This window comes from Elgaria multicarinata, chromosome 23 (genome assembly GCF_023053635.1).
Source record: "Elgaria multicarinata webbii isolate HBS135686 ecotype San Diego chromosome 23, rElgMul1.1.pri, whole genome shotgun sequence".
Lineage (NCBI taxonomy): Eukaryota > Metazoa > Chordata > Lepidosauria > Squamata > Anguidae > Elgaria > Elgaria multicarinata.
Genome location: NC_086193.1, coordinates 10,645,850 through 10,661,149, shown reverse-complemented (window position 1 = coordinate 10,661,149; position 15,300 = coordinate 10,645,850). Strand labels below are relative to the sequence as shown.

At 50.2% G+C, this 15,300-nt stretch overlaps 1 protein-coding gene across 2 annotated transcripts in view; it reads right to left on the bottom strand.

The window, feature by feature from the left end:
• Positions 1-6,349, bottom strand: part of HOMER3 (homer scaffold protein 3) — a 32,658-nt gene extending 26,309 nt beyond the window's left edge. The window contains exons 1-2 of one of the 2 annotated variants that reach the window (XM_063147134.1): positions 6,277-6,349; positions 5,698-5,925 (exon numbers count right to left, since the gene is read on the bottom strand). Coding sequence is in view for 1 of the 2 variants with exons in the window: in XM_063147135.1 (XP_063003205.1) it covers positions 5,698-5,702 (5 nt within the window). In the remaining variant the exon portion in view is untranslated. Of the gene's footprint in view, positions 1-5,697; positions 6,095-6,276 lie in introns of those variants that run through there. The other variant, XM_063147135.1, reaches the window with a different exon arrangement.
• Positions 6,350-15,300: the final 8,951 nt, after the last annotated feature.

Here is a 15,300-nt window from a genome sequence, read left to right as displayed (position 1 = left end):
AACCGGCGGATTAAAATAGATCCAACAGTTGTCCTTCTCAATCCAACCCCCCTTTGTATTTCTTTGTTTCCGCTTTTCCTCTCCGGCAGCTGCCGATGCGCAAAAATGTCCCTCTGGCGGGCTTCGCGGCTGCGCCCCTCCGCCTGGTCCTCTTTCCGATCCTTCGGTTTGGTTCATTGAGCTGCTGCTCATGTCTTCTGTGCTCTGCTCCTCGAGTGAGCACAGAGCAACGTTTTATCCCGGCCTTGGCAAACCAGGCCTGGAGAGGCCGAAGCGCTATCTATAGAGAATGGCGTAAAAGCCTGGCCTTCGGATGAACCCAGTATCCTGTTGCTGGTCGGCAGCGAATGCAGCTGGAGGAGGTGGGCGAGGCTAGAGTAGCAGCCCAGAGTGGAGAAATGCGCCGGAAGCGACTTATGGGGCAGGCCCGGCTGCAAAAAGCGCAGAAGGGGGCAACTGAAATGATCAAAGCGCTGGAGCGTCCTCTCCCCTAGGAGGGAAGGTTGCAAGGGCTGAGATTGCGATGTGCTCCCTCCAGCAGTGCGCCTGTGTGCCCCGGTTGCTGGGGAACATGGGTGGGAGGGTCCTGTTGCACTCATGTCCTGCCTTGGGTTCCTGGTCAACAGCTGGTTGGCCACTATTTGAGAAGAATGCTGGACTAGATGGACCCTTGGTCTGATCTAGCATGACTCCCCCATAATACTAGAACCCAACGGGGTCATCCGATGAAGCTGAATTTGGGTCCGAAGTGCTTTGGAGTGCTTCGACATGATTCGGATCCCCCCTGCTTCCCCCCCTCCTGTGCAAGCCCATTACCGGGACATGCCCTCAGCCATACACGCCTCTTCAGGGGAGTCGCCATTATTAAACGGTGAGTCCATTTAAGAGGCCCGGACGGGTTCAGGTAAGGACCAGGGGGCACAAGGGCTCATCAGGTGTCTGGAAAAGCTGGGCACCAGCCATCTGTCCATCCCATCACATGTTTGAGTAATTCAGACATCTGAATCGCCCTCCGGATCCGCTCCGAAGCGGATTGGGGTCGATTCAGAAGCTCCGAAGCGAGTGGGGTTCCGTGCACAGCCCTAGTTCTTCACATTTCAAGGCAAAACCTAGAAGCACCCCTCTGACGTTTCACCTGGGCCCAGAGTCCGGTGGGAGGGAGGGGCCATCTAGGGGGCTGGAGCGGGGGGCGGGGTAAAGCTTACCGAAGCCTCGCCCTCTGCGATTTTGTCCGACATTTTGGCTCCCGCTCGCAGGCCACAGCTGGAAAGTTGGGTGGGCCTCTAGCTCCTCTAGCCAGAAGCCACGGATCGCCGTTCCCTCCCCCTTCCGCTTACACACATCAACCAAACTGTGGCATTTGCCTCTCCCGTGGCTGTCAGTTTTAGCTCTGGTTGGGGACGGGGCTTGCTCTTATCTCTGAGCACTAGCCCGCTATGAATCCTCCAGGAAGTGGGGGAAGTCCTGCTTCCTCATTTTGAAACGCTGAAACATCTGCTTTCTTTTTCCGAGGCGAGAGGCGGCATGCGCAGGCCTGGGAAATGTGGCCTATGGCTGGCGCCTAGCCCACTCCTCTGCTGAGTCAGCTGAGCTAAATTCTCCAAGGTGAGAGCTTGCTGGCTTCTCTCTCTCTCCTTTTTCCTCTGGCTCATGCAGACTTGTGTGGGAAAGAAACACACACACGGCCTGCAATATGGCTGACCTGAGAAAGACACAGGACGCTGTCTCCTGAGTTAGGCCCAGGTCCGTCTGGCCCAGTGATTGTCCACACTGACTAGTCCCAACGCCTCTCCAGAGTTTCACGCCGGGTTTTTTCCCAGCCCTCCCTGGACATGCCAGTTATTGAAACAGGGACCTTCTCAGGGCTGGCCTCACCATGAGGCAGAGTGAAGCCGTTGCCTCAGGTGGCAGATAATAGAAGGCAGCAGCAAAGGATTAGAAGGGAGATATCAGAAGAGCCCTGCAGGATCAGACCAAGGGTCAGTCTAGTCCAGTGTTCGGTTCACGCAGTGGCCAAACAGCTGTTGACCAAGGACCCACAAACAGGACATGGTGCAACACCACCCTCCTGCCCATGTTCCCCGGCAACTGAAGTACAGAGGCAGACGGCCTCTAATTTTTTCATAATACTAGATAGAACCCAACAGGATCATCCCATGAAGCGAATGGGTGGGAGATACAGGACAGATTAAAAGAAGGACTTCTTCACACAGCGCAGAGTTAAACTATGGAACTCACTACCACAAGTCATAGTGAGGGCCACCCAGTTGGATGGCTCTAAAAAGAGGTTGGATCAATTCCTGGAGGAGAAAGCTATCCATGGCTACTAGCCCTGATGGCTATGTGCTCCCTCCAGTATCCGAGGCAGTCAGCCTGTGTGCACCAGTTGCTGGGGAACATGGGTGGGAGGGTGCTGTTGCACCATGTCCTGCTTGTGGGCTTCCACTGTGTGAACAGAATGTCGGACTAGATGGAAAATCCTGAGCTACATAAACCAACGTTGCATAAAGCGACTGGGTTTGCTGCTATGTAGCATTACTAAACAGTTTCTTCCAGCACCCAACCAAGTCTCCTGTTTCGCTCCCAAACCACGGGACGCAGTCGCTCAGAAACTACAATGGGGTGCTACTTTCCCTCTCTGTCGGCTTTTAAAAAGGGTTCAAAGACGCATCTTCCTTTTTTAATTTAAATGGAGTTGCTGTTTTAACATCACACTGTTCTGAATGTTCCTGGGCTTTTTTTTTTTTAAACACGTTATGGTTTGATTGTTTAAAATGGTTGCACGCTGGCTTTGGCTGCTTTCTAATAAATAAGGCGGGACATAAATGTCGAGAATAAACAGATATTAGGAATGCAAGGGAGCCTTTCTGGATCAGATCAATGAAACACTAGAGTCCAGGGATGGGTTTTGTCCAGGGACCAGGTGGGGGGTTGCGTCACTCCCCTGTTGAAATTCGTCGGCATGGCAGTAAGGAAAAATAACCTTCTTTTAAAAGTATGGTTTGCCAACACACTGGTGGCAGGGAGGAAAAGTGGCTATTTTTTAAAAAAAGTGGCCATATTTTGCCATCGGATTTCGGTGACAAACCACACTTCTGGCTTTTAAAGCAGGCTGCATTTCCCAGGAGCGCCTGGGAAACTCAGGAACAGGCTGTGAAAGGGATGGCCTTACCCTGTGGTCTGTCCCTGTAGCACTGAGCATGGAAGTTCCAGTCCGTGAGAACAGCTGGTAGCCGACGATAGACTACTGGCCTCTGGAATCTTGTGGTCGTAAATTTTGTAAGTTAAGCACAAGAAGTAGCCTTCTAAATCGGACCAATCAGGAGTACAGAATCTCAGGTGCCATATCTGGCCTGCCTGTAGTTCCCATATGGCCCTCCAGGGTTGCACAGACCACGCCCTTTCCCTGACTCCGCCCCTGTCTGCCCAACTACTGAGTCTTTGGCGTTCTCCAGCTTTTGTGAGGTTTCCTTGTAAAAGACTGAAATGCCTCCCCTGAGGTTTTAGTTACTGGCAAGAAGAGTTTTAAGCTAAAATGTCTTGGTATGTTGGCTCCTCCTCTTCTGGGTTTGGCCCCGCCCACCACAGGAATGGCACTCCCCAGAGCTTCTCCGGAATGGAATCTGGCCTTCGGGCTGGAAGAGATTTGGCGGTGCTGATCCAGCTCAACACTTTTCTCCAGATGCCTCTAGGAAGACACCAATTAGGGCTCAAAGAAAAAACCCTCCTTGCCAGCATTGGGTGAATAGTGGTATACTACCACTGAACCTGGAAGCTCCATTGAGGCGTCACAACCAATGGGCGCTCAGTAACCCCATCTCCTTTCAAAGCCCCTCGAACCTGTAGCTGTCGCCACATCCCAGGACAGCAAATCCCGCAGATTAACTGCGCATGGCGTGAAGTACGGAACAACTTTTTCCCAGCCAGTTTCTTCTGCCTGTTAATCTCTTTGGATTATGGGTAAACCCCCGCTTTCTCCCCATCACGCCTATTTTTATAAGCCTATAATATATTTAATTTAGTTTGGGGGGAGGCGGAAGAGAAAGGTATACGTTTCATTTGTCCTATGCTTTCGAACTTTTAAATCTTTTAAGACTATAGATGGTTTAATTGTATATTAAAGTATGCCTCTGTACTTCAGTTGCTGGGGAACATGGACGGGAGGGTGCTGTTGCGCTCGTGTCCTGCTTGTGGGTCCCTGGTCAACAGCTGTTTGGCCGCTGCGGGAACAGAACTCTGGACTAGACTGACCCTTGGTGTGATCCTGCAGGGCTCTTCTGATGTCTCCCTTCCAATACTTGTGTAGTTCTTTTTATACATCTTAACTGTATATGTTTTAAGTTTGTAAAGCTGCCTTGAGTCCCAGTATTGGGAATAAGGTGGGATACAAATACATTGTTGTTATTATTATTATTATTATTATTATTATTATTATTATTATCAACACTGACAAAATATACTGGGACAGAACAATTCATATGGACAAAACAATTCCTTGCAACTGACCAGATGTAACATAGACAAAAAAGAAAAGAAACACGCCTACCTCATCGACATAGCAATACTAAATGACAAAAAAGTTGTGGAAAAGGAAGAGGAAAAGAGAGGAAAATATTCACCGCTGGCTATGGAAGTCAAAGAACTGTGGCAGCAGGAAAAGGTCAGAATGATTCCATTAGTCATATCAGTCACTGGCATGACATCCAAAAACTACACAGAAAACCTCCTGAAACTGGGCCTGCCAAAGTACATCCACACCAACATCCAGAAAGCCATCATACTTAAAACATGCTCAATTGTCAGGACATTCCTGAATCAGTAAAAGACAGCGTGACTTGGCAAAGCCCATCATGTGCGCCTAGAACAACTGCTCTGAGTGCAAAAAGAGAGATAATAATAAATATTAAAATGTGTGTGTGTGTGTATAATGTCATATTTCCCTTCCTCCCACAACTAAATTAAAGAATTACACACACTTCCTTATAGTACTTGCACATAGTACTACCAGCTTTATTGTGTCAAACGCATGCAGGATGGAAGTGAGGGGGAAAGAGGTGTGGCCCACCAATGTGGCAGCCCTCCCGAAACTAGTTGCCGACCAGCGGCTGCACGCCCTACGATGCCCCCCCCCCAAAACAAGAAGAAGGTCTCGTGGCGTCCTAAAGGCTGACCCGTTTATTCTGTCGCCCACTTCATCAGATCCACGGGGGTCTGATGGAGCATTTCGGCGCTGATATTTGATGATAGTTTCGGGTCGACCGGCCCACTGGTTTTTAAAGCGAACTATCCGCACGCCACTGCGAAGCAATGGATGGGGAAGAGGAAAGACATGTGGCACTCTCGATTTAAAGGTCACCCCAGCCGACGAGCAAACCGGGGGGGGGGGGAGAAAGAAATCCTCCTTTTTCTATCATGCAGGACGGATATGCCAGTCACCCCCTCCCCCCTGCCCCCCAGAATCTCTCTCTCCCCCTCCCCAAATTGCCAAATTTCAGAATATCTCCTCCTGGGACTTCTAAACTTTAGGACACGCTGAAATCAAGACCGCTATTGTCCTGGCTTCGCCGCAAAAAATGTTCAATTCATGCTCTTTCCAAAAACTCACCAACCCACCCACCCCCCAAGATGCCACCCGCCCCAACAGTGACCCCCCAAAAGGTGTCTTCTTCTGCATCAAAAGTCAAAACTGTTTCTCACCCCATCTTTTCCCCCAGCGGGTCTTGTCCTTCCAGCTCCGGCTTTGATCTGCTCTCCACGCCACTTGTCCTTCTTTTCCTTCCTTCCTTCTTTTCTCTTTTTCCCCAGCCTTTTCCTTCGCTCTTTCTCCGGATCCGGATACTCCTCAAATTTCCTCCGGAATTTCACTTTGGAAATCCATTAGTTTCTTACGGGCGAGGAATGGGGTGGAGGAAGGGAAAACGCGTGCTGGAAAGAAAGGCAGAGATCACCCACAAATGCATGCATTGAGACATTCCCGATGGGTTGGGACTGGAATTGAAGGCTGAAGTCTAGGTCAGCAGCCCTCTGCCTGCCCCCCAAAAGAAGGTCCTGCCCTTCCACACATCTCACGGGGATCCCAGAGGTAACAACTTTCTGCCTTCCTGCCTTTTTTTCCTCTCTTGTGTTAGGAAGAGGGCGGAAAGAGGAGGCGGCAGTCAGCTGGTTGGGTTTTTTGTGTGTGTCTCTCTCTGTGTGTGTGCAAATCTCTCCTTTCTTTCCCCTGCACAGCTGAAACAAAATTTCAAAATAAATCAGGACAAACACAGAGCTGCTTACCCGATTCGTGTCCTTCGCGGGAGGTGGCGAGGTTCCCCCCCACCTTCTTTCTTTCAGCCGATGTCTTTGTTCTCCTTTTTATATATATGTATTTTTTTGAAAAAATCCTCTTCCTTCCTTTGGCAACTCCGTTCCTTCTCGCTCACATTTCTTCTGAGTTTTTTTTTCCAAAGGGGGTCTCCTTTGTCAGCTCCGTTACGCCACCTAGTGGAAAACACTCAGCACCATCTTTGGAGACCCCCTTGCTGGAACTTTGGACGCCCCCCACAAGCGGAGTTCAGGACACCTGGATGGAAACACCTGGGGACAGAGGGCCCAGCTATTAAACGGAAAGTCAGATGCAAAAAATATTTAGAAGCACAGAGTGACAGTGTGGTGTAGTGGTTACCATGTTGGGCTGGGACAGGGGAGACCCGGGTTAGAATCATAGAGTTGAAAGGGGCCTCTAAGGCCATCAAGTCCAACCCCCTGCTCAATGCAGGAATCCACCTTTCAGCATCCCAGTCTCCAACCCCACATCCGTTTCGCCGCCCTCCTCTGGATACAATCCAAAATTGCTGAAATCTTTCTTTTTGTTATTTGTGGTATTATTTTACACTGCTCTTCAGCATCACCCCCAAAAGGTCCCGGGACAGCTAACAATATGATTACAATCGAAAAGGCATGACACAAAAGGAAAAGGGAGGAGGAGGGAGGAGGAAAAATGCAGCACGCAAACACCCGGTCTTCGTTTCAGCATTCCTGTTGGTGTTCTTCCTGGCAGGGAAGGGGGTAAAAGAAGCCCTCTGCAGCTGCTCCTTCTTTGGCTGAGGCGGGGCTTTTTGCAGTTCGTGACTTGTGGTTCTCTGGCCGATGGATGAGAACAGAACCTGCAGTCCCAGGGAGTGTCTACTTGTTGCTGGTATTTCTTGTTGGGAGGGTTTTTGGGACTGTTTTTTTTTTAAAAAAAACACACACACAAGAGAAGAAACCTCCCTCCTTCCCAATTACACATAGAACAATAACTCCGCGATTCTTCTTAAACTGCAGCGCTGCGGACGCAGAGGATCTAACCTCCTGCTTCTGGCCCTAGCCAGAAAGATGCCTCAACGTTCGAAGGCAATAGCCCTTCCCGTCTCGGCCACGTAGCAACGAGGATTCAAAGGCCCATTCTTAATTATCGTGAAAACACACACAAAGTGTCAGAGCTGGCACCAAGGGTCGGGCATAGAGGGGTGGCTGCTGTGGGCCTACGTCCCGGAGGGGCCCACTGTTAAGGCCCCCATGGGCGTGCTTTTCAGAGAGGGTGAGAAGGAAGCGCAGCTGGTGACCACAGCGGAAAGGAGGTTGAGCCGTTGAGAGACAGTGTTTCGCCCACGGCCCCTCCAAAGCCCGGGGCTGGCGTGGAGATGAGTTTTTATCATTAGCCAGCCGAGACCATTTTTTTTAAAAAAACCAAGAGATGTACCACAAAGACGTAGGGATGGCCACCAATTTCAGAAGAGCCAAGCTGGATCAAACTAGTCAGAATGTCTGGGACAGATCAAAGGCAGCACTTTTTCACATAGTGCAGAGTTAAACTATGGGACTCACTTCCACAAGATGTAGAGATGGCCACCAGTTTGGATGTCTTTGAAAGGAGGGTTAGCCAAATGCATGGAGAAGGCTATCCACGGCCGGTTCTGAGCGGTTCTGATGGAAACCCGGAGCGGATTCACCACCCCACTGGCATCGGTGCCACCAGTCAACTCTCCCCAACATCTTGAAGCAAATCTCTCTTGGCCTGGAGAAAGCAGATCGGGAAATATCCTGCCTTTTTTCCTCCTTAAGGAACCCAAGGCAGCATGCATCATCCTCTCCATTTTATCCTCACAACCACCACCCTGCGAGGTAGGACGGGCGGAGAGTCCATGATTCCGGCTGGACAGCAGGAAAAACTTCCTGACTGTTAGAGCAGCATGACAGTGGACCCAGTTGCCTAGGGAGGTTGTGGGCTCTCCCACACTGGAGGCCTTCAAGAGGCAGCTGGACAACCATCTGTCAGGGATGCTTTAGGGTGGATTCCTGCATTGAGCAGGGGGTTGGACTGGATGGCCTTATCAGCTCCTTCCAACTCTACTATTCTCTGATTCTCTGACTGGACCAAAGTCCCCCAGTGAGCTTCCATGGGACCTGAACCCAGATCTCCCAACTCCCACTCTAAAGCAATAACCGCGACAACGCACACGTGAACCAGGGCTTTGCGTTTCTATATCTTCACGCTGCCGCTGGCTGTAACCCTGGTTCAATTCCGTTTTAAGCTTTCGAAGGGTTCACACAATGTTTTGATCGGGCTGCGTTTTAGGAGTGTCGACTGTCGCGAACCGCCCAAAGGACTCCGGGTTTTGGGCGGTACAGGCGTGCAACGAACCAATAAGGAAAGAAAGTTCAGGGTATATTATTTTCCCTCGCTGTCTCCACTTCAGCTGTTGCGCTTCTTTCGGACGTCAAAGGTGCGCGGTTTCAAACCAGTCGTGGTCCCAGCAGCTGCGGCCTTTGGGGAAACATGAATTTCAGCAACCTTCTGGGCCTGACACTCCCATTCATGCCCCAGCGTCTCAGGACTCTGACTCACAAGCAAAATCCTCGTGCGGAAACTTGTGAATGGCTGAGTAATTCACGCCCCAAATACAATCGCCCCTTGAAATTTGCCAGGTTCAGATGGATGTATCCGTTGCGAGGCCAGGGACGCTCGCCTCCTGTTCCAGTTCCTGCCGGCCTAATTAAGCCGACCTGCCGCCGTGCCAATTAATTAGATTCTAAAAAGAGCCGTCAATACCAGCCCACCCAAATCTAACAGGTCGAAGGGAACGCTCGCCCTACTTTCTAAGGTGTCTTTTGCGTGGTGCGCTTTTACCACGTCTGTTTCCCAGGGGTGGTAAAAGGGTAGTGAAAATGGAACGGAGGGAAAGGAACTCTAGGTGACCAAAACTGTAAAAAAAGAAAAGAAAGATATTGTATAGCTCGAAAAAGCGCAGAAAGGGGCAACTGAAAGGGAGGAAAGGTGACAACAGCTGGGTTGTTCAGCTTGGAAAAAAAGGAGGCTGAGGAGAGACCTGATACAAAATGATGCCTGGTGTGGAGAAGGTGAACAGGGAGACATTTTTCTCCCTCTCTCAAAATACTAGAACCCAACAGGGGTTATCCCATGAAGCTGATGGGTGGGAGATTCAAGACAAGTAGAAGGAAGGACTTCTCCATACAGCGCAGAGTTAAATTATGGAACTCACTGCCACAAGATGTAGTGATGGCCTCCAATTTGGATGGCTTTCAAAGGGAGTTGGATCAATTCCTGGAGGCAAAGGCTATCCAGGGCTACCAGTCCTCATGGCTAAGTGCCACCTGCAGTATCAGAGGCAGGAAGCCTGTATACACTAGTTGCTTGGGAACATGGGTGGAAGGGTGCTGTTTCACCCATGCCCTAGTTGTGGCTTTCTATAGCTGGTCATCCACTGTGTGGACAGAGTGCTGGACTAGATGGACCTTCTGATATTCTTCTGTTCTGAAAGGAAGATTGCTGCAGATCTGGAATGTGACTCGGGGCACCCATATTACCTTCAACATCCTTGTCTGATTATGCTTCCTTTAAAATAACTTCCTCATACTTTGTTTGTTTGTTTTAATAAATCCATCACAGCCTAGAATCGCTAGCCTGCCACAAGAAATAAAGTTTAATGGAATCCCCTCCGATGCCGCATCTCTGCATGAGTTCCTCTTCTGGCCATGCCTCTTCCCAATTATAATTCTGCCCTGTTCCTGTATTAGGTGCGACTGGATCGTTTGCTCATTCCCAACACAGCGGAATTACCGGCTTTCAGAGGAGGCTGCCTGTTGGGCCCTGAATGAGTCACTGCTCCTTCTAATCCATTTCCCTTGTGGCAATTCCCTCTGTAGCTGGATCAGTCAATGCAGATGCAAGAGAGGCAGCAGGGTCACTCCCCTGAGAAAGAGGTGACCTGTAGTATTTCTGCATGAGTCACTGCTCTGGGATTCTTCCAGGCAGGAAACCTGCCCCAAGTCAGTGATTCGTGAACCAACACGGCGGGTGGCCTTACGCATTCTTAAAGGAAACCTCAAATATAAAAGGCTTCTCTCATTTTAATTCAGGGGTGTGTGGACTACGCATGCATCTGGCTTGACGGGTCAGACTGGGCAGGGCGGAATGAAACCTGCCCCATGCCCCCAGGGGTAAAGAAGATCAACAGCCGTTGAACATGAATTTCTTTCCCATCGGCCTTTTCGACAGATTGGCACCCGGACAGCCCAGCGTCAGCAACTGTCACATTAAGAACAACCAGCTCGCTGGCGTGGAAGAAAAAATTGGGCTTTTCTCCCATGGCCAAGATGCGGGCTGCTACCGAGGGCGACAGGGCATCTTCTGATAGTTCCTTGCTGAAAAAGAAAGGTAGCAAGAAAGGGGACAGGACATACCTGCCATCTTTTGGATCTGGTCACTTTAGTATAGCTCCTGCGGCTTTAACTGTTGTGATGAAGAGGGCATTTCACCAGGTGCTGCATGCATACCAATGACACCTGCTGAAATTCCCTTTTCTATGCCACTGTTAAAGATGCAGGAGCCCGGTCCTCCTTTTCATAGGGTCACCTTAGGATTGTGGAAGATGGGAACACTTGGACAGGGTTTCTTAGTGGTGGTATCTGGACTCCCAAGGTCCTTGGTCCTTGAAAGAGGGAGACCCTTTAGAAAGGAGGACCAGGCTTCTGTATCTTTAACAGTTGTATCGAAAGGGGAATTTCAGCAAGCATACAGATGGAATTTCATGCCATTTGTATGCATGCAGCACCTGGTGAAATCCCCTCTTCATCACAACAGGTAAAGCTATAGGAGCTATACTAGAGTGACCAGATCCAAAAGAGGGCAGGGCTCCTGCAGCTTGAACTGTTGTGATGAAGAGGACATTTCACTGGGTGCTGCATGCATTCAAATGACACTGGCTGAAATTCCCCTTTCAATACAGCTGTTAAAGAAACAGGAGCACGGTCCTCCTTTCCATAGGGTCACGCTAGTTAAAGATACAGGAGCCCTGTCCTCCTTTCCATAGGGTCACCCTAGTTAAAGATACAGGAGCCCTGTCCTCCTTTCCATAGGGTTACCCTTGTTAAAGATACAGGAGCCCAGTCCTCTTTTCCATAGGGTCACCCTAGTTAAAGATACAGGAGCCCTGTCCTCCTTTCCATAGGGTCACCCTAGTTAAAGATACAGGGGCCCTGTCCTCCTTTCATAGGGTCACCCTTGTTAAAGATACAGGAGCCTGGTCCTCCTTTCCATAGGGTCACCCCTTGTGCACGCCTATGGCGCTTTCTACTTGTGTAGCAGTTCTCCGAGAAAGAGAGTACGGAGAGAGAAATTCTGGCTTTCTCTCCCACCCCTCCAACCTCCCTGCCTCTATATCTTGTGGTTTTGGAAGCGCTGCTGGAAAATGATTCGCGCGGTGGTTTGGGGCCTCTTGAAATTTTAATGCGCGTTCGGCTCTTTAATATTTGCCGGCTTGCAGAAGCTGCACCGGGTGGCAACCGCACCGGGAAATCTTGCTGCATGCCGCCAAGCTGATAACGCCCGACACGCGTGCCCATGCAGGTGGGAATTCCCTTGGCTTCCACCCCGAGGGTAAACATTAAGACGCCACACTTCGGAGTTCCTTCGATCTCCCAGGAGTCGAGGGAACACTCGACACTTCCAAAAACGACAACGATGCGACCACCCTTGCCTTTTGATAGTAAAATAGTGTTGGGCTGTGGGGCGACTGCAGTGTCAAGGGACAAACCAATACGACACTTGATCTTAGCCACGAGGGTCTCTGGGAAGATCACAGCCGCCGTGTGCTTGGATTCAAACGGGAGAGGAAAGCAATTAACCATAGAGGCAAACGGCACTCCTGGGTCTATTGGAGAGTTATTGCATTGGCCCGGACCGCTCCCAATAAACAATGTCGCCTTCAGAGTCCATAGAATGAGCTCCGGACTCCACCGGGAGCTAAGGAGACATCCGGCACAGTGCCCGCTAGCAACACAGCAAAAAACGCACCGCCCGTCTTGATGGCGGAAGGTTTCAGGTGCAATTATGCTCACACGGCCGCTGCATCCAGATGTGTTCGTGGGGGGGGGGGAGAGACAGCAATGCTGCCGTTACCATGGAGAAAGCAATTCCCTCTTCAGAGAAGAGGCGTGCTGCTCCTACACACCCACCCGTGACATCACGGTTGCCAGGCGAAGTCAGAATCCAAGGGGGCTCTGTTCCACCAGCACGACCGGAGATCAGTGTTGGAGCACGTGTGTGCGTGTGCGTGTTAGACCCTGGCAGTTATTCTCTGCTAAAGCATCCCTGACAGGTGGTTGTCCAGCTGCCTCTTGAAGGCCTCTAGTGTGGGAGAGCCCAAAGCCTCCCTAGGTCACTGGTTCCATTGTCACACTGCTCTAACAGTAAAGAGACATCTCTTCACACCTGAAGGGAGTGTGGATGCTCTAAGCTTCATTAGCCTAACAAAGAAGGCAGTTGCCTATCAACTCAATGGATGATGTCATGGCATGCCAGACAGGCTTTTATCGGACCCCTCCTTCAGGGAAGGCCTTCGAGCTGTAACCTCTGGTGAGTGGCTAAGCCTAGCAGGCTACCACCCGCCTCCTCTGAACTCCACCCACTTGATGCTTTAGGGTGGATTCCTGCATTGAGCAGGGGGTTGGACCGGATGGCCTTGTAGGCCCCTTCCAACTCTGCTATTCTATGATTCTATGGTTCTATGACCCTGCAGTGGACTCTGGGGTCTTGTCAATCCAGATGCTCCCTCCCCTTCCGACAAAGACTGGAGTCTTGGAGAATTTCCTCCCGCACTCCCTATTGGCTGATCTTCTACTTCAGGCTTGAACCTGAGACCCAGCCAGGCAGCCTGGGTCTTATCCTGACCAACCTGTCCATTGAAAACCGCTGCTCCTGGTCTGATATAATGAAAAAGGTCTGCTTTCAGCCTCCCTGGCCTTTATTTTAAATGAAATAACAGCCCCACTTATGCCTGCCTTAGTCTAAAAAGCTGCTTTTTCCCACACCATCTGCTGAGATCAGTCTTCTTTGACCCACTCCGTGACTGACGGCCAGTGTTAGATGCTCCCTGGTCTTCCCCGCATGTCCTTTGAAACCTCACACCCGTCGGTGTGACTCTTCGCCCTTTGCAGTCTGACTCTTCACTCATAGGATACACAGGCTCTCCGTCGCACAGAGCCAAGGATTGCTCATGGCTTCCTTGGCCTGTAACCTGTTCCTTGTGATCTTTCCTAACACTCTCCCCCTCCGGCGCTGAGCCCTTATTTTTTAATAATCAATTAATTAATTTTTATTTACAGGACTTATATACTGCTCCAGATCCAGAAAAACTGCCCCCTTTCCCCTCCTCTCTGAGCATTTGTCAGCTCTGGCTTCAGATCCAAGAATCCAAAATATTCCATGGCTCCCAGATACTGTCTAGGCGGCATAGGATTGCTCTCTTAGATATCTAAATCATAACATCTGGATTCACCTTTTTGGGGGGCCCTCCCTGAAATCCTCGGGACTCAATCCAGACTCCTCCTGGTTTTAGCCAAATCACGACCCACCTTGCCAGGATCAAGCCCAGTCTCTCTAGTGTGGGGAATGGGCTTTTGGAGCTTCAATCAGACTCAGAGGATGAAGAAGGAGAGATACACCAATCAAGGCAGGAAGTGGGGAAGGAAATTCTGCAAGATCCTCCAAGAGCCAAGGAGGAATCTTCCTGGGAGCTTATCAGACAGGATGCACAGGCTCAGAGATCATCTTTCCCCTTCTCCCTGGGAACTCAGTCTTTGTCAGAGGGGGAAGGCTTTGCCAGAGTCTGCCAAGGGGTCAAGTGGGCGGAGTTGAGAAGAGGTGGGAAGCGATCTGCTAGGCTAGCCACTAGAAGTTATAGCTTGAAGACCCTCTCTGAAGAAGGAGTCTGGTAAAAGCCTTTCGGGCACTGTGGGGAACTCCCCATTTAGTTGACAGGCAACTAAAGCTTTGTTAGGCTAATTCAGCTTAAAGGATAGCTCCTAGCATTCACACTCCCTTCAGGTGTGAATAGATGTCAATTTACGGAATAAAAGCTTTATGGACCTCTTCATTGTCTAACATCATGAGAACATCAGAAGTGCCCTGCTGGATCAGACCAAGGGTCCATATAGTCCAGCGTTCTGTTCACACAGTGGCCAACCAGCCATTGGCCAGGGATGAACAAGCAGGACCTGGTGCAACAGCACCCTCCCACCCATGTTCCCCAGCAACTGGGGCGCACAGGCTTACTGCCTCAAATACTGGAGACAGCACACAACCATCATGGCTAGTAGCCATGGGTAGCCTTCGCCTCCCGGTGGGAGAGCTTAGAATCACGACAATCGTCTTTTAAAAACATCGGCGAAGAGTTTTCACTAAAGGCAGGGGCCAAGTCCATTCTGCCACTTCCCCACCCCCTGCCCCCAAAACTGAAGGACAGTCCACAAATGAAAGAGGCAGGATTGCAATACTTAATTTGGTATCCCCCCCCCCCATTGCGGTGTTGATTTAGGGTAATTCAGCTATCACATCTAAACTTTTTGTACCGATTGCGTACAAAACCTATGTCTCCATAAAAAGACATATTTTTAAAAAATTCTCCTACCCAATTTAGTGCACCTGGTATTAGCATTCCCATTTCTGATGCTCGGAATCAGATCCCTCGGGGCGGGGTGAGGAGAAGAGAGAGAGGGATTAAAATAAATACTTCATGGAGACATTGAAATGCATTCAGAGTTACACAACAATCCTTCTCTTAAAGCCTCCTGGCTCAGCCTTGACATTCGTAAAATGATGATCGAGGTCTCGGAGCAAACAGGGACTCTCCTGTGAAGACGGACGGAGAACAATGCGCTTCAGTGGCACAAAGTGGAGTGTGGTGCTTACAGAGTAGTGCTTACAGCTTCAATGCAGTGATTGCGTGGGTTCAAGGCCCTGCCTTGAGCATTTCTCTT